This window comes from Pristiophorus japonicus, chromosome 12 (genome assembly GCF_044704955.1).
Source record: "Pristiophorus japonicus isolate sPriJap1 chromosome 12, sPriJap1.hap1, whole genome shotgun sequence".
Classification (NCBI taxonomy): Eukaryota; Metazoa; Chordata; class Chondrichthyes; family Pristiophoridae; genus Pristiophorus; species Pristiophorus japonicus.
The window spans coordinates 31,036,435-31,059,233 of NC_091988.1; the positions used below are offsets into that span (position 1 = coordinate 31,036,435).

At 42.3% G+C, this 22,799-nt stretch overlaps 1 protein-coding gene across 3 annotated transcripts in view; it reads left to right on the forward strand.

The window, feature by feature from the left end:
- Positions 1-22,799, forward strand: part of dennd6aa (DENN/MADD domain containing 6Aa) — a 142,655-nt gene that overhangs the window by 75,128 nt on the left and 44,728 nt on the right. For all 3 annotated transcript variants that reach the window (XM_070895269.1, XM_070895270.1, XM_070895268.1), the window contains exons 6-9: positions 1,952-2,057; positions 3,231-3,310; positions 5,477-5,539; positions 7,131-7,186. In XM_070895269.1, the coding sequence (XP_070751370.1) occupies positions 1,952-2,057; positions 3,231-3,310; positions 5,477-5,539; positions 7,131-7,186 (305 nt within the window). The remainder of the gene's footprint in view (positions 1-1,951; positions 2,058-3,230; positions 3,311-5,476; positions 5,540-7,130; positions 7,187-22,799) is intronic.

Genomic DNA, 22,799 nt, shown 5'->3' on the forward strand with positions numbered 1-22,799 from the left:
AAATGTTTTAAAGTTGGTTATACTGGAGAAATTTGATACTCCACAAATATGAAAATTAGTTTTTCCGGGCCAGAACAGTTGTTTATAGTCAATACACTGTTAAAACCCCAGTAACGCCTACTCCAACAAGGCTTAATGTTTAATGGGGTATTTAATAGCGATATTTGTGTTTTCATCAATTTCACTGATTTTCATGGATTGACAGCTTGTGGGGGGGTTCTCCATCATTACCCACAGTAAAATCCGGGCATAAATGGTTATTTTAGTCCGGTAGCAGAAATCCAGTGATACTTTAAACTTTAAAAAAAAAACACTTTTAGGTGTTTTCTTCCTTTTTCCATGGGGCGTCTAAATCTGTTGCTCTCACGTGCCTCCTAGTGGCTGGTTACAGAGCAGCATTAGCACAGATACTGCCTGACCTGCAGAGTATTTCCAGCATTTTCAGATTTCCAGCATCCACATTATTTTGCCTTTTTGTATTAGCAAGGGTTTGCTGCCCTCAAGTCAGGAAATGCGTTGTGTAATGAGAGCTACTTTTTTGTGGGGTAGCAAGAAAGGCTGGCTGGTGAGAAAAAAAAAAGACCCACAAAGTCAGCACTGGTTTTTGTGAATGGGATTTTATCAAACAAAGCAAATAACAGCTTGTTCAATATTTCATATATTTGTTGCCTAGTCTTTGTACAGTATTTGACTTTTTAAATGTCTTATGTAAACAATTTGCCTGTTAAGCTTGTTATTCGAGAGGTTTGGGTTGTGATCTAAATGTTCCACTTGAACAGAGAAGCTAAAGAGGGGATCTCTTGGAGGTGTTCAAAATGATGAGGGATTTTGATACAGTAAGTTCAGAAAAAAATAATTCCACAATCTTTCAAACGTCCTTGAATATGGAACTTGTACCAGAGGACTGGAGGATTGCCAATTTAACACCTCTGTTCAAGAAGGGGGAAAAGGGATAAATTGGGTATAAACAGACCAGTTCAACTAACCATTAGCCCCAATCGGTAAATTGCTCATTTGAGAGCATAAATTTAAGATTATCAACAAAAGACTGAAGGAGAAGTTGGAAGAATATTTTTAAGCAGAAGGTTTTTAGGATATTGAATACCCTGACAGAAATAGTGGTGGAAGCAGAATCCATGATGACATTTTTCAAAGAGAAGTGGATAAATATTTGAAAAAGAAAATGAATAAAAGAGTATGGTTAAAAGGCATGGCAATGGAACTGGGTGGATAGCTATTTCAGAGAGCTGGCACAGGTGCTATCTTGAAACCATGAATATAAATGCTAAAAGTTCTGTTAAAATGGATTACAATTAATTTCTGCAATGATGCATCTTTAGCTGCTTTTGTACTGGTACTTGCTTCATTCGGATTCAGGAAGACTGATGTCCGTGAGTTGCCTTATGGTATGTGCACTGCTAAATACACGTCCCTGATCGAAGTAACAGAATCAAAGACCCAGTATTTAATGGATTTACAGTTCTGCGATCCGACCAAAGGTAGTGGATTTGACGGTGTATATTTCGGGGCCAAATGATGGTTTTCCAGAATCTGATTTAAACAATCCCAATTATAAAAGCAGCTTTCTAACCCCTTCAATAAACCTTTTTTTTTTAAACTGTGTTAAAATAAAGGCTATTGTATTGCATGGGAATGATTACCAAAGTTGAGACAAATGTCACCAAATATTACCATGATAGATGACAATAGATGGGTCTCTATATTTTTCTCATTGTTCACTTAAAATTTTCCAATAAAATGAAAAATAGTCAACTTGCAAGATATTTGTGTCGATGGGATTGCTTTCAAAACCTTACTTTGGGAACTGATGCATTTTTATCTATATTTCAAACTTGGGTAATATGAAGATTTGCTGAAAATTGATTTTCGTCTTCAGTTTAAATGAAATGCTATCACTTATTTCCAGTAACAGTGGATTTTTCTCTTGCAGTCCCTGGTGCTGATCAGTAAACTTCCATATGTTAACTTTTTCCATTTCCTGCTGAAGCTGATTGCACCAGAATATTTTGACAAAAACGAGCCTTGTCTAGAAGCCGGTGAGTATCTAAAGCTGTTTTTACACTGCAGTGTGGGAGAGCGAGTTCGCTGAGCCGCTCTCCCACATTTAGTTTTTTCATGTGCCACTGACTTCTTGTAAACTGGCTGCATTGCTGGAACCCAATATTCCGTGCGTGAGCAGAGTGGGGTGTGGTATTTTGGTCAGTGTGGAGCAATAATGTTACAACAAAGATAACGGAAAAGTTTCTTGTGATGACTATTAACAACAACTTGCATTTATACTGTGCCTTTTAATGAAGTAAAATGTTGCAAGGCACATTACCGGACGACTTAAAGGAGGAGAGAGTGGCCGAGAGGTTTACGGACGGAATTCCAGAATGTAGGACCCAGGCACAGCTGTCAATCACCAGAATTAGATACTTTGATGGTAGCGGTGTGTTGCTAGGCCCAGTAAGACCAGTGGCAGCCAGGAACATAGAAACATAGAAAATAGGAGCAGTAGTAGGCCATTTGGCCCTTCGAATCTGTACCGCCATTCAATATGATCATGGCTGATCCTCTATCTCAACATCATATTCCTGCTTTTTCCCCATACCGCTTGATGCCTTTTGTTAACACCCAATTGTACATAGGTGTTCCATGCTGCTGGCCTAAAAGAAAGTTGGTCAGGTTTGCATTGCTGGCTGCAGGAAACTTGTGCCGTGAGAGCCAATGGCCAATATTATAGCAGCTTGAAAAGCTCTCTTCTTTCATGTTCGCCACTAACCATTTCCAAAGCTCAGTCAATTCTCCTCTGTAAACAACTTCTCTGAGGTGCAGAAGAATGGTGCAGGTTGATTAACTTTCCTTTAATCCTGTAAGAAAGCACTTAACCTCTAGTATTCGCTTCTCCTGAACACCTACCCAAGATCAGGAACTTTCATTGAATGCTTTCATCCTACTGCATGCTATGTTGATGCATCCAAATCCCATGCCTCAAGACTGCCATAAAGTTTCCCAATTTAGTCGCACTTGCTAATTGCAGTACTGTATTTGACAGCTTCGAACATTCTATTTTTACAATTCGTAATTAGCCACAAAGGAAAACAAATTAGAATCTGTTCCGCTAATGCAGAAATTATATTAATTTGCTTTGCACTATTAACGTTCAGATTTCATTAGTGCATGAATTTAATTTTACTGAAATTATCTTTTATTTTCCTTTTTTCCAGCTTGTAATGATCTGGATCGTTGGCCTGCACCAATCCCAGGAAGAACATTAAATCTTCCCACGATGGGGGTCGTTATAAAGGTATAATTTTTGTTTTAATCTCCAATCAGTTGTACAAGTACAGTATTAAATATAGTCTCACAAAGTGCCTCACCATCAGGATCCCATTTTAAACATCAAACTAAAGTACAATTACATCTTTTTGTTTCTTTTGAGAATTTCAACTGAAGTCCTGATGATCTCATCTGGAAAATGCACTGACTTTGATAGTGTAAGAGAGCTGAATTAATGTCAATCGATAGTTACTGTAATTAACACTTCTGTGCATATTATAATTTACCTTCTTTATATCGGTTCCGTAATTTCTCCGGATCATTCCATTCCCATTATGTTGTCGATGCTCAGTATTCAGACAAAAACAGGAGGAAGAGAAAAAGAAAAGGATAATTAAAGTTGATCTAATATGTTTTAAAAGATTGACTTTTCTCAAAGAAATGAGATGTCTCAGTGAGCCCCGTGCTTATATATTGAACATCTCACTGCAGTCAGCTTGTTCTCATTGACAGGAGGGAGGCTAATGTTGTAATGATATTCAAAAAATGGTACCAAGTCAGAACTGGGAAATTACAGGCTCATGAACTTGACTTTGGTTATGGACAAGTTGCTTGAAAGGATCATTTGAGATATTAATCAAAGAAGGGGGCCATCAGAAACACTCAACAGTGCTTCTGGAAAAGGTCATGTCTCACCAACCTGGTTGAATTTTTCTGAGAAGGCTTCGATGCTGGTGGGTGAAAGTTGCCCAGTTGAGATAGTATACTTAGATTTTCAAAAAGATTTTGGGAAGGTGTCACAAAATAAGCTTCTGATAGGGGCTATGTGGGATTGGGGGCAGATTGTGGGTTGGATAAAGAATTGCTTGTATTGTTGTAAGCAGATAGTAGCGGTTCTGTGGGGGCAGGTTACAAGTGCAGTCCCGCAGGAATCATAGGGCCTTTGCTCTTCACAATGTTATTAAGGATCTGGATGATGGTGTAGAGGGAACTGTCTCTTTGTGGGTGACAAAGATTTATGCTGATGATTGAAGCTTTGATGAGAAAAACATACATAATCTGATCTAGATGCAATGGTTCACGCCTGGCAGATGTCATTTAATATAAATAAATGTGTTATGCACATGAGTATGGCTAACGCCAAGTATATGTATACCATACAGGACTCAACTAAAGTTTACTGAGCAGGATTGAGACCTAGGTGTTGGTGTTTATGTCTCTAAATTTTCAGAAGTGTCCGAGGCTATAACAAAAACAAATAAGATTATTCGTTATTCCTTAGACAATCCAATATAAAACAAAAAGCACTATAGTGTCCTTGTACAAGACCTTGATTAGGCTTCATTTAGAATATTGTGTCCACTTCTCATGACCTCACATGGTGCATAATATAGATGCACTGGAAAAGGTTCCAGAGCCAAGCCACGAGATTGATAAGTTTAAAAGACCTTAGTTGTCATGTTATGCTTAGAGAGCTGGATCTTTTTACTCTGCAAAAGCACAGGGTTTGGGAAGATTCAATTGAGGTCTTCAAATAGTCTATCCATGTGGATAAACTATTTGAATTCAGTAGAATAATGGGAGATTTGTGTAAGTTACACAAGTATAAAACTAGGTTAGATGTCAGGGAGATTTGTTTTTCTCAGAGGGTCTCTGGAACAAGTTGTCAGTTCATGCAGTGAGTGCAAATTCATTGCAATTGTTCAAAAGGGAGCTGGACGAGTTCCTGTCTGAGGCTGATATTTCTGCTTACAAAACATAGGTGGGATGTTGGGTGCTGTGAATTGCGATCACTGGTCTCCTGGAATTAGTTTTGATCGCCTTCTGAGGAGGGTCGGCTGAGTGCAATTTCCCAGAATTCTCTTCCCCCTGCCCCTTTCCCCACCTCCCTGAATTGGCCTAGGCTTTTTATTTAATCTTTGTTCTTGCCTCTTCCAGGAGATTACATAGTTGATGGTGGGTGGAGAACATTGAGAGTCGTGGTGCGTAGTTGTAACATGACTGTATGGGGCAGGCTTGATGGACCAGCTTTTTTTTTCCTGTCTCTCAATTTTGTAAATTTGTGTGCCAAATAAGATTCTAATGTTTTTTTTTTTACAGTGGAATAGTCTTTCATTCGTGTAAAAGAAATGATGTTGCTTGAGTTTATAATCCATTCATCAAAAATTTGTGTGCGTTTTTTAATGAATAACAGGTTAGGATTCCCACTGGGCAAGACAAACCTGGTGCAACACAGATAATACAATCTGGAGATGAGGTAAGGGTCATTTGGAGAACATGGTATTGCAAGATATTGGTGCAGTTCATTATACCAGAGGTTAGATCTGATTTCTGTAGAAGGGACACTAATTATGCTACTTGGAAGCCTTATGGTCAGCAATGTGGCACTTTTGTAGAGCTGGATAGCCTATCTGATGCCTTATTTATAGTTACAGTCAGAGTTTGTCCCACTTGCTGATGAAACCAACCCATTTATAATGTGTGATTTGACTTTAGAAGGTGGAAAAATCTGGCTAGTTCTTGCCACCCTCCTACCTCCTGGTAACATTTTAAGCAGTTTCATATGCCATTTCTCCTGCCATACTGAGAAAAACACAGAAAAAAATCATATGCATGTGTATGCTGCATGTTTGTTAATTGTTATTGGCACCAATTCTCATTTCCTGTAGTTGATGGCCACAAAGACCATGAAGAATTCTGAAGTCTGCCCCGCTCATCGGTGACTAATTTCACCAAGGTGTCCTTCAACAGGCATTAGGCCTCTAATTTAGGCCTGGGACACCTTAAGGGCCCCACAAATATGCTTACATATTTGTACCCTATTGACTCTTTGGTGAGGTGCAATCCACGAGTGCCTGTTGACTCCAGTATTTTGCCCAATTGTGATGTTATCAGGTTATTCAGCTGGGAGTGGTATCACAACCAAGCTTGATCCCGTTCTTGCCTGCCCTGATATCCGCATCAGCAGATTTCAAGCAGGAGCCATTGGATTATACTGAGGAGTGGAAACCTTAGTCAGTTTGTTTTTCCCTCCTTAACTCAGAGCACTGAGACCAGTTGTTGCATTCTAACCGCTGTCCCAGTTCACATAATCAAACTGAGCGTAGGCCAGGAGTCAAACTTCCTGGACTTGGGTGGCTTAACTGATCATTAGCTAAACTGGCTGAACCATTGGGGGAATGTTTCATTTTTGCTACTTTTGTAAGCCAAATATAATGTAAATCCCACTGAAATTGTTTTAAGATCAGGAATGCAGGAAGAATGTTCAGTGTTCATTTATAGCCGTTCATTCATGTATAGTTTGTGTTTATATTGACAGCAGATCTACTGTTACAAAATTCGGAATAAAGTAAAGCCATTTCCTAAATGGCATTAATCGCTTTTTATGATAGTATATGGAAGTTGTGATCTCTGCCTACCCACTGCTAAAGGCTAACCCTGGTGGCAGCAGTGTGACATAAATGTCTGACAATGTGTTCCATTAGTCCGTACACGTGATGATGAATGGAATTCTAATTTTGTAATGTGTCTCAAAAAAAATACTGTGAACCTATCTTGCACATCTAGAAGTTTACTGTCTTAAAGTTACTATGATGTGAAATAAATATTTTATACAAAATTACAAACATTCCAAAATATTTGATGATTTATTTTGAGAAATTGTGCATTTCACCAAGACTGAAGTGAATTTTTTTAAATCAATAATATTAGCAGATTGTTGAGAGTAGCAAATGTAATGCTGGACAGCTCACATGCCAGCAGGCTGTTCAGCTTACTCTTGCAGCATGGATTCAGAGCCTGTATTGAATTATACTCGTGGTAATTTTTATTGTTTCTGTTTCTTTTAGACTGACACACAAGTCTCTTTTGCGCTCCCCACAATCCACGAAGTAGACCTATTTAGGTAAGCACCACAGTATATATTTGATAAATGCGAAGTGGAACAACCCAAATTCTATAAAGAAGAAAAGACTCCTTTATATCGACTTTTATGAATTAAAACAAAATAATTATACACAACAGCATAATACTATGCATATGGAATATGAGGGGTTGTCATGTATCTGATTTTTCACATGTTAGTCACTTCTTGAGTTCAGTATTTTGAAATGACTGAGATGTAAACGAGCAGAAGGCAGCACATTGGTCTTTAGGCGATACAGCTGTGTAGGTAGTTTGCCTTGGTGGTTTCGAATCACCCCAGCCTACGGTTCTAAACATGGGAATTATTTGGGGAAACAGAAAACTGAACCAGAGACAGGTCTTTCGGCCTCAACTATACAATACTTTATTCGGACACACACACCAGTAAAAGTGAGACCTGGTGGCGTAAGCGAAACAGTACAACAGTACAAAAAAACTGGCCTGTCCTAACAGGTCCCTGTCACGAATTAAGACGACTAAGAAAACACACTATGGTGATGTACAGGGTATAGCTGGATTCGTCCAACAAATCCCACCTTACGCATGCTATAATCACACACAGCACCTCCCCACTGAACCCCTAAGGCTTGGTTTGGGACACACCACACCCCCTCGCACTCGATTCGGTGGTCTTAACGGTGCACGGGCATGGATAATGCTCACCCAGATTATCCGTTGGCTTACTCGCTGCTTCTTCCTGGGGAAAGCTTTCTCCTCCGATTCCCTGCCGCCGTTGCAGCATTCAGGTCCTGGTCTCAAGGGTCCTTCCGTAGCAAGGTTCTTGGTCCCTCGTTGGTGGGTTTCCTCTCCGTCCCGGACGGGGTGCACAGTTCTTTTAAGAGGAGAGAGAAAAATGGCAGCAAAAACTGCCTTCGCTTATACGTTACAGTCCATGCTTCTTCCTGCCAAAATAGAATATTTCCTTTGGGATGATTGTCTGAATGGCCCATCATCCCAGATCTTACGTTCGTGTATTCGGTTGATGGCTCCTGATGGCTTCTGCTTCCACTGGGTCTGGGACTTAATGGCAGTTCTTTGTTCGATTTCAAGGTTATCTCATCCAGGTAATGGCGTGAATGGCCGTTGATGGGTTTCTGCTTTGCATCTGATCTTGGGCTAAGTGGTTTCCCATTACTGAACAATCCTGTCAATCGCCTGGGATAAGTTTTCTTTCCTGGCCATTGTTGCCCAGAGACCTCGGTCTGCTCCAGACATTTTCAGCAAACAATGAAACACAATATGTCCCAAGACTCCCAATTTTTGGGAAACAGTGCAGTGTCTAGCATGTTTTTTAATAAAAACCTTCTGGCCTAAGCACTTTGTCCAATATCCTTTAATATCTTCCTGGGACCTGCGCCAATTCTTACAGCTGTACAAATTTTTTAAAGGGGTAAAATTGGCAATGAAATGTTCCTGATGGTAAAAATCGGCGTTGCACGAGGATTCGCGATGGAAACCGCGGTCCTCGTCAACTTTAGTTTGAGGCCGATTACCGCTAAAAAGACAAGCCCTGGGAGGGGGGAATACACACACAAAAAATTGCAAAAAATCAAAAATCACAAAACATTTAGAAAACCCTTAACTAAGTAATCGCTACAAAAGAATTAAAAAATAAAAACTTTAACTTTAACTTACCTTTTTTGCATGTACTTACCCCTGTTTCTGGGATTGCAATGCAGTTTTTTACGTGCAAAATACGGGTGCGCTGAATAGGCAATTTAAAGCGATATTGCATTTTTTTGGTGTTGTATAACTGAGCATTATGTCCATCATCATCATCATCATCATCATAGGCAGCCCCTCGGAATCGAGGAAGACTTGCTTCCACTTTTAACGAGTCCTTAGGTGACTGAACAGTCCAATACGAGAACCACAGTCCCTGTCACAGGTGGGACAGATAGTCGTTGAGGGAAGGGGAGGGTGGGACAGGTTTGCCGCACGCTCTTTCCGCTGCCTACGCTTGATTTCTGCATGCTCTCAGCGATGAGACTCGAGATGCTCAGCGCCTTCCCGGATGCACTTCTCCCACTTGGGGCGGCGGTCTTTGGCCAGGGACTCCCAGGTGCCAGTGGGGATATTACACTTTATCAGGGAGGCTTTGAGGGTGTCCTTGTAATGTTTCCTCTGCCCACCTTTGGCTCGTTTGCCGTGAAGGAGTTCCGAGTAGAGTGCTTGCTTTGGGAGTCTCGTGTCTGGCGTGCGGACAATGTGGCCTGCCCAGCGGAGCTGATCAAGTGTGGTCAGTGTGGTGGATGTAGCACAAACTGCTGTGACCTTCGTCCTTTATTGTTCAGCTCCAGAGTGCCTCTCGGGTGTAGTGGTCAGCCTTATATAGTGCCTGTTGCAGGTACTACCAGGTTTCCCACCACAGCGCCCTCTGTGGTGTGGCATAGTGCTTACATTACATTTAAGGTACTGGGACGATACACACATCATGACATAACAGTCAGTGATTCAATGCTGGGGATGTTGGCCTGATCAAGGACGGTAATGTTGGTGCGTCTGTCCTCCCAGGGGATTTGTAGGATCTTGCGGCGACATCGTTGGTGGTATTTCTCCAGCAACTTGAGGTGTCTACTGTACATGGTCCATGTCTCTGAGCCATACAGGAGGGCAGGTATTACCACAGCCCTGTAGACCATGAGCTTGGTGGCAGATTTGAGGGCCTGGTCTTCAAACATTCTTTTCCTCAGGCGGCCGAAGGCTGCACTGGCGCACTGGAGGCGGTGTTGAATCTCGTCAGTGTCTGCTCTTGTTGATAAGAGGCTCCTGAGGTATGGGAAATGGTCCACATTGTTCAGGGCTACGTCGTGGATCTTGATGACTGGAAGGCAGTGCTGTGCGGCGAGGACAGGCTGGTGGAGGACCTTTGTCTTACGAATGATTAGCATAAGGCCCATGCTTTCGTATGCCTCAGTGAATACATTGACTATGTCCTGGAATTCAGCCTCTGTGCGCAGACGCAGGCATCGTCCGCGTACTGTAGCTCGACGGCAGAGGTTGGGGTGGTCTTGGTCTTCGACCTGGCCTGGAGACGACTAAGGTTGAACAAGTTCCCACTGGTTCTGTAGTTTAATCCACTCCAGCGGGGAGCTTGTTGACTGTGAGCATTGTGTACCCATCTCTTGAAAGCTGCTTTCCCTATCCAACCCCAGAAACAATTCCAGGCTATAGCACTGCCTTTCATGGCATCTTGTTGCAATGTTATGCAGAAAATCTTAACTTCTCTTTCTGTGTGTATGAGAGTGAGGAGGGTGATGCACATTTGATGTACAGAAAAAGCCAAACTATAATGAAAGTGGAAATACTTTGTTTTGGTAAGCAAGGGATAGAATATAAATCGATTATCAAAGAGTAGGAGAAGGTGTACAACAGCAACTTGAATTTATATGGAGCCTTTAAACGTAGTCAAGTGTCCCAAGGCACTTCACAGGTGTGTTAATCAAACAAAATTTGAAACCGAGTCACATTAGGAGATATTAGGACAAGTCATCAAAAGCTTAGTCAAAAAGGTAGGTTTTAAGGAGCACTTTAAAGGAGGAGAGAGAGGTGGAGATGATTAGGGAGAGAATTTCAAAGTGTGGGACCTAGGCAACTGAAAGCATGTCCGTCAATGACTGAGCAATGAAAATTGGGGATGCACAAGAGCCAGAATTGGAGGAGTGCAGAGATCTCTGAGGGTTGTAGGCTGGAGGTAGTTACAGAGAAAGGGAGGGGTGAGGCCATGGAGGGACTCCATGAGAATTTTAAAATCAAAGTGTAGCTGGACTGGGAACCAGTGCAGGTCAGCAAGCACAAGGGTGATAACATTTTCTAAGAAATTAATATTTTGAAGTGCTGCTAACAGTGCCTAAGAAGGTAATTGCCACCTATACATCGAGACACAATGCCTAAACTGGAGCAAAAACAAGGTGGAATTCAGTGGAATGCAAATTTTTTATGTACCCATAGATTTTCCTGAGTGCTTTGAATTAAGGAAAGTAAATACATAGTCCAATTAAGTATTACTTTAAATGTTGCATAATGAGGTTAATAGGGGATACTCAGGATGGAACTGTGATGTAGGTAATGTCTGATGTTAGAGGAGGTGAGATTAAAGCATTATGTTGAATTCCAGGGCTCAAATTTTCCTGCTGATAATTGTAAAAGGTTTAGGTGAACGGGAGATACATTTAAAGAGGAAGAGAATCAGATGAGCAAGTCAAGAGGTACAGAAATGTGTGAGACGGTTGACATGAAAAGGATAGATTGTGAGTGAATGAGAAATAAATAATAAGTAGAACAAGAAGAGTATCGGCTGTTCTGCTTGTGTGTTTGCGTGTGTATACATACTTATGTATCTGTGTTTACACTGTCCATTTTTTTCTTGTCTGTCTAAAACTAGTCCGAAAGATGAGTCACACTGGGAGAGAATAGGAACCAATATTAAAACGAAAACTAGTGAATTCTTTAGGAAAGTGGCTTTGGGTATGGCTTTCACTCACATTTACACCAATGTTAAGTTCCCAATCTTGGCTTTTTGACTTGGGAAATATTGCAATGTGTTATTACAGGGAATGAGGATAAGAATTACAGAAAGATTCACTAATTGAACTCACTTTTCTTCTTAAAGCAAATTTCAGAAAGCATTGGCAGAAGCATGAGAGTAGATTACCTACCTGTTCTCCCTCTTAGCCACAAATGGTACATTCACAGGGATAAGGAGGGAGGGGAGGAAGGAATCCTGAAAAGGAGCATCACCCATGACAACAAAATAAAGTATTTGTATTATAAATACTTGATTGGGATTGGGAAACTGCTTCTTTCAAAGAAAGTCATTTTGTCCCAAACTATTAAATTTGCATATCTTCATTATGATACAAAATAAATTGCGCCAATAGCATAACTTCCAGGAGACTTTTACATTTCCTTTATAAATTAAATACCTGCAGCAACTATAATTGTTCTACAGCCACCTTTTTTTAATTCAACAGCTCAATTGCCAGAGTTTTAGTAAACTATCTTTATTTTTTACTCTTGCTAATTGAGCACTTTGTAGATTTAAAGAATTTTTCAATCTTCAACTAACAGTTGTTAAACCACAAAAGAGTTTAGTTTGGGGCTTGAATTTGGATACATGCTGTAATTAAGTCATGGTGAAGTTGAAGTATTCTCTCTCCATCAGTGGAAAATCTAATCAGAAATCAGCATTTGTTAAACAAATGAAATAAAAGCCAAGATGTACCTTGCAGTTTATCTTTCGTAATGTAACTGTGATTGTAACAAAAATCCATTTTAAACTAGAAAATTGATGTGTGTGTATATATATATATTGTGGTTATGCTATATGCTGGTCTCCTAGTACTGCTATCTTGGTAATTTTAATATAGGACATTAATCATATAAAAGACAATGAATTCTTTGCGTTTGCATCATGTGTATAGTTTTCTTTTTTGTTTTTTCTAATTATTTCCAGATCCTTAACATTCTCCATTTCCCATTGGAAGAGTCAAGGTCTTCTTGATAGCTCTGGCTCATACCAACCTGTTTTACAAAGGTTGCAATCTGCTCTGTTGATTTTTGTCATTGCTTTCCACATTTCCTTAAAGGTGGATGATAGAACTTTGACATTATGGACACCACAGTTCTTTTCAAAAGATTATTGTTGAATAATTATCAATTTCTATTCCCACTTCCTATATGGTCTTACATTTTTTTTTAATGGAAGTGGTCCCACTTCAAAATGGCACCTGGGGTTGCAGAGTCTGCTTAATGAAAAGAAAGGTTATATCAGAATTTATGGACAAGTCGTCTTTTGTGTTGTAAAACAGGACATGTGTTGTATGCAAGTGTCTTATTCTGTTGTTAGTGGAAGGAAAAAAACTTCTGCTTGTAAGTTGTTTTTGTTCCGTAAATTTCACTGAGTACAAAGAGTTAACTTTTTTTTAGGAGGTCCATACATAGAAACATAGAAAATGGGTGCACAACCATGAAATAATTTCAAGAAAGAAAATCTTGCATCTATATAGTACCTTTCACAGCCTCAGGTCGTTTCAAAGCATTTTACAGCCAATGAAGTACTTTTTGAAGTGTAATCACTCTTGTAATGTAGTAAATAATGCATAACACTTAAGATTTTACCAAGTACGATACACCAATATCCCATAGCCAGAAAATAGATGTGCAGCGCGCCTGGAAGGTGAACGTAGACTGAAGAATGAGGAAGGTAGCTGTTTTTAAAAATCATGACTGACTCCCTGATGGCGCAGCGAGTAAATACAGCTTGTGGCATAGTTTTGAGCCATCTGAACGAAGGAGAATTTGATCCCTGGGCTGTTTTGAGTTAACTGATTTCAGTCAGGATTGTGATGGCATTGGCACAATTCGTTAGTCTCTCTGGAAAGGCAAAAATCACTCTTCCTTCCTTTTTCTCTCCCATCTTATTTTTTCCCCTGTGCCGCAAAATGCTTTTACATTTTTTTTCTGTTTTTCTTGTGAGCTAGTTATTCTCTTGTTATACCCACATGAAGATGCATGTTGTTAGCCTGGAGCAACTTTCCCTCCAGTTTCACTTTTCTCACTCACCTTGCTACAACTCCGTGCATCTCCTAAGTCTGGCTCTTGCTTGGTATACTTAGCCCACTGAGTTAGAAGGTTGTGGTTTCAAGCCCCACTCCAGAGACTTGAGCATAAAAATCTAGGCTGACACTCTAATGCAGTACTGAAGGAATGCTGCACTGTCGGAGGTGCCGTCTTCCGTATGAGTTGTTAAACTGAGACGTTAAAAGATCCCATGGCATTATTTTGAAGAAGAGTATATAAAAAATACATTTAGAATAAATAGTAAGAGGAGGGGTGGGGCTAATTCGGGACCAAAGAGATGACTTGCGCATGGAGGCAGAGTGCATGGCTGAGGTACTAAATGAGTATTTTGCATTTGTCTTTACCAAGGAAGAAGATGCTGCCAAAGTCATAGTGAAAGAGGGGGTAGTTGAGATAGTGGATGGGATAAAAATTGATCAGGAGTAGGTACTAGAAAGGCTGGCTGTACTTAAAGTAGATAAGTCACCAGGACCTGATGGGATGCATCCTAGGACATTGAGGGAAGTAATGGTGGACATTGTGGAGGTACCTGCCATAGGAGCCCTCAAAGCCTTCCTGATAAAGTGCGGCATCCCCACTGACACATGGGAGTCCCTGGCCAGGGACCACCCTGAGTGAAGGAGGTGCATCCAGGAGGGCGCTGAGTGCATCGAGTCTCATCGCCGAGTGCATGCAGAAAACAAGCGCAGGCAGCGGAAGGAATGCGCGGCAAACCTGTCCCACCTGTGGCAGGGACTGTGGCGCTCGTATTGGACTGTTCAGCCACCTAAGGACTCATTCTAAGAATGGAAGCAAGTCTTCCTCGATTCCGAGGGACTGCCTATGATGATGATGACTGGCCATAATCTTAGATTTCTCCTTGGATATGGGGTTGGTGGCAGAGGACTGGAGAATTGCAAATGTTACATCCTTGTTCAAAAAAGGATGCAAGGATAAACCCAGCAACTACAGGCCAGTCAGTTTAACTTCGGTCGTGGGAAAGCTTTTAGAAATTTGTTGAAGGCAAATCGTGTTCAACTAACTTGATTGAGTTTTTTGATGAGGTAACCGAGAGGATTGATGAGAACAGTGCGGTTAATGTGGTGTACATGGACTTCCAAAAGGCGTTTGATGAAGTGCCACATAATAGGCTTGCCAGCAAGGGTGAAGCCCATGGAATAAAAGGGACAGTGGCAGCATGGCTACAAAACTGGCTAAGTGACAGGAAACCGAGAGTAGTGGCAAACGGTTGTTTTTCAGACTGGAGGAAGGTATACAGTGGTGTTCCCCAGGGTTCGGTACTAGGACCACTGCTTTTCTTGATGTATATTAATGAATTCGACTTGAGTGTACAGGGCACAATATCAAAAATTGCAGATGACTTGAAAGTATAGTGGATAGTGATAGACTTCAAGAAGATGTAGACAGGCTGGTGGAATGGGTGGACACATGGTGGATGAAATTTAATGCAGAAAAGTACGGTGATAAATTTTGGTAGGAATAATGAGGAGAGGCAATATATACAAAGGGGTACAATTCTAAAGTGGGTGCAGAAACAGAGAGACCTAAGGGTCTATGTACAAAAATCAGTGAAGGTGGCAGGAAAGAACATAAGAATTAGGAACAGGAGTAGGCCATCTAGCCCCTCGAGCCTGCTCCGCCATTCAGCAAGATCATGGCTGATCTGACCGTGGACTCAGCTCCACTTACCCGCCTGCTCCCCGTAACCCTTAATTCCCTTATTGGTTAAAAATCTATCTATCTGTGATTTGAATACATTCAATGAGCTAGCCTCAACTGCTTCCTTGGGCAGAGAATTCCACAGATTCACAACCCTCTGGGAGAAGAAATTCCTTCTCAACTCGGTTTTAAATTGGCTCCCCCGTATTTTGAGGCTGTGTCCCCTAGTTCTAGTCTCCCCGACCAGTGGAAACAACCTCTCTGCCTCTATTTTGTCTATCCCTTTCATTATTTCAAAAGTTTTGAAAAGATCACCCCTCATCCTTCTGAACTCCAATGAGTAAAGACCCAGTCTACTCAATCTATCATCATAAGGTAACCCCCTCATCTCCGGAATCAGCCTAGTGAATCGTCTCTGTACCCCCTCCAAAGCTAGCATATCCTTCCTTAAGTAAGGTGACCAAAACTGCACACAGTACTCCAGGTGCGGCCTCACTAATACCCAATACAGTTGCAGCAGGACCTCCCTGCTTTTATACTCCATCCCTCTCGCAATGAAGGCCAACATTCCATTCGCCTTCCTGATTACCTGCTGCACCTGCAAACTAACTTTTTGGGATTCATGCACAAGGACCCCCAGGTCCCTCTGCACCGCAGCATGTTGTAATTTCTCCCCATTCAAATAATATTCCCTTTTACTGTGTTTTTTTTTCCAAGGTGGATAACCTCACATTTTCCGACATTGTATTCCATCTGCCAAACCTTAGCCCATTCGCTTAACCTATCTAAATCTCTTTGCAGCCTCTCTGTGTCCTCTACACAACCCGCTTTCCCACTAATCTTTGTGTCAGCTGCAAATTTTGTTACACTACACTCTGTCCCCTCTTCCAGGTCATCTATGTATATTGTAAACAGTTGTGGTCCCAGCACCGTTCCCTGTGGCACACCACTAACCACCAATTTCCAACCCGAAAAGAACCCATTTATCCCGACTCTCTGCTTTCTGTTAGCCAGCCAATTTTCTATCCATGCTGATACATTTCCTCTGACTCTGCATACCTTTATCTTCTGCAGTAACCTTTTGTGTGGCACCTTATCGAATGCCTTTTGGAAATCTAAATACACCACATCCATCGGTACACCTCTATCCACCATGCTCATGATATCTTCAAAGCATTCCAGTAAATTAGTAAAACATGATTTCCCCTTCATGAATCCATGTTGCGTCTGCTTGATTGCACTAATCCTATCTCGATGTCCCGCTATTTCTTCCTTAATGATAGCTTGAAGCATTTTCCCCACTACATATGTTAAACTAACCAGCCTATAGTTACCTGCCTTTTGTCTGCCTCCTTTTTTAAACAGAGGCGTTACATTAGCTGCTTTCCAATCCGCTGGTACCTCCCCAGAGTCCAGAGAATTTTGGTAGATTATAACGAATACATCTGCTATAACTTCCGCCATCTCTTTTAATACCCTGGGATGCATTTCATCAGGACCAGGGGACTTGTCTACCTTGAGTCCCATTAACCTGTCCAGCACTACCCCCCTAGTGATCGTGATTATCTCAAGGTCCTTCTTTCCCACATTCCCGTGACCAGCAATTTTTGGCATGGTTTTTGTGTCTTCCACTGTGAAGACCGAAGCAAAATAATTGTTTACGGTCTCAGCCATTTCCACATTTCCCATTATTAAATCCGACCTTCTCATCTTCTAAGGGACCAACATTTACTTTAGTCACTCTTTTCCGTTTTATATATCGGTAACAGCTTTTACTATCTGTTTTTATGTTTTGCGCAAGTTTACTTTCGTAATCTATCTTTCCTTTCTTTATTGCTTTCTTCGTCATTCTTTGCTGTCGTTTAAAATTTTCCCAATCTTCTAGTTTCCCACGAACCTTGGCCACCTTATACACATTGGTTTTTAATTTGATACTCTCCTTTATTTCCTTGGTTATCCACGGCTGGTTATCCCTTCTCTTACCGCCCTTCTTTTTCACTGGAATATATTTTTGTTGAGCACTATGAAAGAGCTCCTTAAAAGTCCTCCACTGTTCCTCAAATGTGCCACCGTTTAGTCTGTGTTTCCAGTCTACTTTAGCCAACTCTGCCCTCATCCCACTGTAGTCCCCTTTGTTTAAGCATAGTACGCTCATTTGAGACACTACTTCTTCACCCTCAATCTGTACTACAAATTCAACCATACTGTGATCACTCATTCTGAAAGGATCTTTTACTAGGAGATCGTTTATCATTCCAGTCTCATTAGACAGGACCAGATCGAAGATAGCTTGCTCCCTTGTAGGTTCTGTAACATACTGTTCTAAGAAACAATCCCGTATGCATTCTATGAATTCCTCCTCAAGGCTACCAATCGATATGTAGGTTAAAATCCCCCATGATTACTGCCGTTCCTTTTTCACATGCCTCCATTATTCCCTTGATTATTGCCCGCCCCACCGTGAAGTTATTATTTGGGGGCCTATAAACTACGCCCACCAATGACTTTTTCCCCTTACTATCTCTAATCTCCACCCACAATGATTCAACATTTTGTTTTTTAGAGCCAATATCGTCTCTCACAACTGCCCTGATATCATCCTTTATTAACAGAGCTACCCCACCTCCTTTCCCTTCTTGTGTATCTTTCCGAATTGTCAGATATCCCTGTATGTTTAATTCCCAGTCTTGGCCACCCTGCAACCACGTTCCTGTCATGGCCACCAAATCATACCCATTTGTAATGATTTGTGCCGTCAACTCATTTACTTTATTTCGAATGCTGCGTGCGTTTAGGTAGAGTGTTTTAATACTAGTTTTTAAACCATGATTTTTAGTTTTGACCCCTCCTGCAGCCCCTTTATATTCATACATATTGTCCCTTCCTATCACCTTGTGGTTTACACTTACCCTAGTGCTACTCTGCTCTGTTGCCTCCTGCCTTTTGCATTCTTTCTTTCAAAAGCAAGGAAGTTATGATGAACCTTTTATAAAAGACTGGTTCGGCCTCAATTGGAATATTGTGTCCAATTCTGGGCACTGCATTTTTGGAAGGATGTGAAAGCCTCAGGGTGCAGAAAAGATTTATAAGAATGGTTCCAGGGATGATAATGATGATAATGCAATCAAGAACAGTCAGCATGGTTTTATGAAAAAGAAGTCATGTTTGACAAATTTGTTGGAGTTCTTTGAGGATGTAACCAGCAGGGTGGATAAAGGGGAACCAGTGGACGTCATTTATTTGGATTTCCAAAAAGCATTCGACAAGGTGCCACATAAAAGGTTACTGCACAAGATAAGAGCTTCCGGGGTTGAAGGTAATATATTAACATGGATAAGAGGATTGGCAAACTATCAGAAAACAGAGTCAGGATAAATGGGTCATTTTTAGGTTGGCAAACTGTAACTAGTGGAGTGCCACAGGGATCTGTCCTGGAGCCTCAATTATTTACAATCTATATTAATGAAAAAGATGAAGGGACAGAGTATAATGTAGCGAAATTTGCTGATGATACAAAGATAGGTGGGAAAGCATGTTTTGAAGAGAATGCAAAGAATCTGCAAAGAGACATAGATAGGCTAAGTGAGTGGGAAAAAAATTGGCAGATGGAATATAATGTGGGAAAATGTGAGGTTATCCGCTTTTGTAAGTGTTATGTAATGATGTGTGTATCGTCCTAGTACCTTAAATGTATTGTAAGTACTATGCCACACCACAGAGGGCGCTGCAGTGGGAAACCCTGGTAGTACCTGTAACAAGGGCTATATAAGGGTGACCACCACATCTGGGAGGCACTCTGGAGCTGAACAATAAAGGACGAAGGTCACAGCAGTTAGACTTACACCAGACCGTGTGGAGTCAGTGATTTGTGTGCTACATACACCACATTGGCAATGAGGAAGCGGACGAACTCCACGCAACCATGGCTACTCTGGGCTTGCTAAAGGATTTTACCGTGGGCAATGATTGGGAGGCCTTTACGGAAAGGCTCGAGTACTACTTCACAGCAAATGACCTGACGGAGGACACGGACGCAATGAGAGAGAAGCGTAAGGCGATATTGCTCTCCATTTGTGGAGATGAGGTTTACTGTCTCGTCAGGAATTTGCTGGCACCCAGGAGCGCCAGGGACAAGTCATACGAGGAGCTGACTGAACTCATTCGTGACCAGTTGAAACCGAAGGAGAGCATCCTCACGGCCAGATACAAATTTTACCATCACTGCAGACCTGAGGGCCAGGATGTCACCAAATATGCTGCGGACCTCAGGAGATTCGCGGCGCCGTGTGATTTTGGCGCACACCTTGACGAGGCTTTGTGGGATGTTTTCGTTATGGGGATTGGCCACGAGGGCCTCCTTCACAAGCTGCTGGCCACGGAACCCACAGTCACTCTGACAAAGGCCATCGCCATCAGCCGGGCATATATGACCTCGACTTGCAGCACCAAGCAAATAATCCACACAGTCTCGAACCCGGCAGGCACTGTCCACAGGATAGCGCCCACCACGGACAAAACTGCAGAACGTGGCTCTGCCCGGGGCAGAGAGCACGGACCTCGGGATCCTGGAGCTCAGAGTCCGCCGAGGGGGGCCAATCAAGCAGCACCATGCTGGCGCTGTGGAGGAAGCCATGGGGCTCACCGGTGCAGGTTTGCGGAGTATACGTGCAATACCTGCCACGTTAAAGGCCACCTTCAGCGTATGTGTAAAAGAAATCGGACTCACCATGTGGCTGAGGAGATGGGGGATGATCCGCTGTTCAGCGAGGAGCAGGTAGAAGAAGATGAGGTGCTTGGACTGTATACGTGCACCGACGATTCACCCCCAGTGATGAGTGAAGTAAAAATCAACGGAGTCCCAGTGAGTATGGAAGTGGACACGGGCTCGGGTCCGTCGTTGATGAGTCGGAGAACTTTTGATAAACTGTGGATTAACCCAGCCGTACGACCCAAGCTGGTCCCGGTCACGGCGAAGCTGCGTACCTACACCAGGGAACTGATACCTGTTCTCGGCAGAGCGATGGTGCAGGTATCCCACCGGGACGAGACGCACGCTTTACCTTTGTGGGTCGTTGCAGGCGATGGGCCGACACATAGAAACATAGAAACATAGAAAATAGGTGCAGGAGCAGGCCATTCAGCCCTTCTAGCCTGCACCGCCATTCAATGAGTTCATGGCTGAACATGAAACTTCAGTACCCCCTTCCTGCTTTCTCGCCATAACCCTTGATCCCCCTAGTAGTAAGGACTTCATCTAACTCCCTTTTGAATATATTTAGTGAATTGGCCTCAACTACTTTCTGTGGTAGAGAATTCCACAGGTTCACCACTCTCTGGGTGAAGAAGTTTCTCCTCATCTCGGTCCTAAATGGCTTACCCCTTATCCTCAGACTGTGACCCCTGGTTCTGGACTTCCCCAACATTGGGAACATTCTTTCTGCATCTAACCTGTCTAAACCCGTCAGAATTTTAAACGTTTCTATGAGGTCCCCTCTCATTCTTCTGAACTCCAGTGAATACAAGCCCAGTTGATCCAATCTTTCTTGATGGGTCAGTCCCGCCATCCCGGGAATCAGTCTGGTGAACCTTCGCTGCACTCCCTCAATAGCAAGAATGTCCTTCCTCAAGTTAGGAGACCAAAACTGTACACAATACTCCAGGTGTGGCCTCACCAAGGCCCTGTACAACTGTAGCAACACCTCCCTGCCCCTGTATTCAAATCCCCTCGCTATGAAGGCCAACATGCCATTTGCTTTCTTAACCGCCTGCTGTACCTGCATGCCAACCTTCAATGACTGATGTACCATGACACCCAGGTCTCGTTGCACCTTCCCTTTTCCTAATCTGTCACCATTCAGATAATAGTCTGTCTCTCTGTTTTTACCACCAAAGTGGATAACCTCACATTTATCCACATTATACTTCATCTGCCATGCATTTGCCCACTCACCTAACCTATCCAAGTCACTCTGCAGCCTAATAGCATCCTCCTCGCAGCTCACACTGCCACCCAACTTAGTATCATCCGCAAATTTGGAGATACTGCATTTAATCCCCTCGTCTAAATCATTAATGTACAATGTAAACAGCTGGGGCCCCAGCACAGAACCTTGCGGCACTCCACTAGTCACTGCCTGCCATTCTGAAAAGTACCCGTTTACCCGTTTACTCCTACTCTTTGCTTCCTGTCTGACAACCAGTTCTCAATCCACGTCAGCACACTACCCCCAATCCCATGTGCTTTAACTTTGCACATTAATCTCTTGTGTGGGACCTTGTCGAAAGCCTTCTGAAAGTCCAAATATACCACATCAACTGGTTCTCCCTTGTCCACTTTACTGGAAACATCCTCAAAAAATTCCAGAAGATTTGTCAAGCATGATTTCCCTTTCACAAATCCATGCTGACTTGGACCTATCATGTCACCATTTTCCAGATGCACTGCTATGACATCCTTAATAATTGATTCCATCATTTTACCCACTACTGAGGTCAGGCTGACCGGTCTGTAATTCCCTGTTTTCTCTCTCCCTCCTTTTTTAAAAAGTGGGGTTAGATTGGCTACCCTCCACTCCATAGGAACTGATCCAGAGTCAATGGAATGTTGAAAAATGACTGTCAATGCATCCGCTATTTCCAAGGCCACCTCCTTAAGTACTCTAGGATGCAGTCCATCAGGCCCTGGGGATTTATCGGCCTTCAATCCCATCAATTTCCCCAACACAATTTCCCGACTAATAAAGATTTCCCTCAGTTCCCCCTCCTTACTAGACCCTCTGACCCCTTTTATATCCGGAAGGTTGTTTGTATCCTCCTTAGTGAATACCGAACCAAAGTACTTGTTCAATTGGTCTGCCATTTCTTTGTTCCCCGTTATGACTTCCCCTGATTCTGACTGCAGGGGACCTACGTTTGTCTTCACCAACCTTTTTCTCTTTACATACCTATAGAAACTTTTGCAATCCGCCTTAATGTTCCCTGCAAGCTTCTTCTCGTACTCCATTTTCCCTGTCCTAATCAAACCCTTTGTCCTCCTCTGCTGAGTTCTAAATTTCTCCCAGTCCCCAGGTTCGCTGCTATTTCTGGCCAATTTGTATGCCAATTCCTTGGCTTTAATACTATCCCTGATTTCCCTAGATAGCCACGGTTGAGCCACCTTCCCCTTTTTATTTTTACGCCAGACAGGAATGTACAATTGTTGTACTTCATCCATGCGGTCTCTAAATGTCTGCCATTGCCCATCCACAGTCAACCCCCTAAGTATCATTCGCCAATCTATCCTAGCCAATTCACGCCTCATACCTTCAAAGTTACCCTTCTTTAAGTTCTGGACCATGGTCTCTGAAATTACT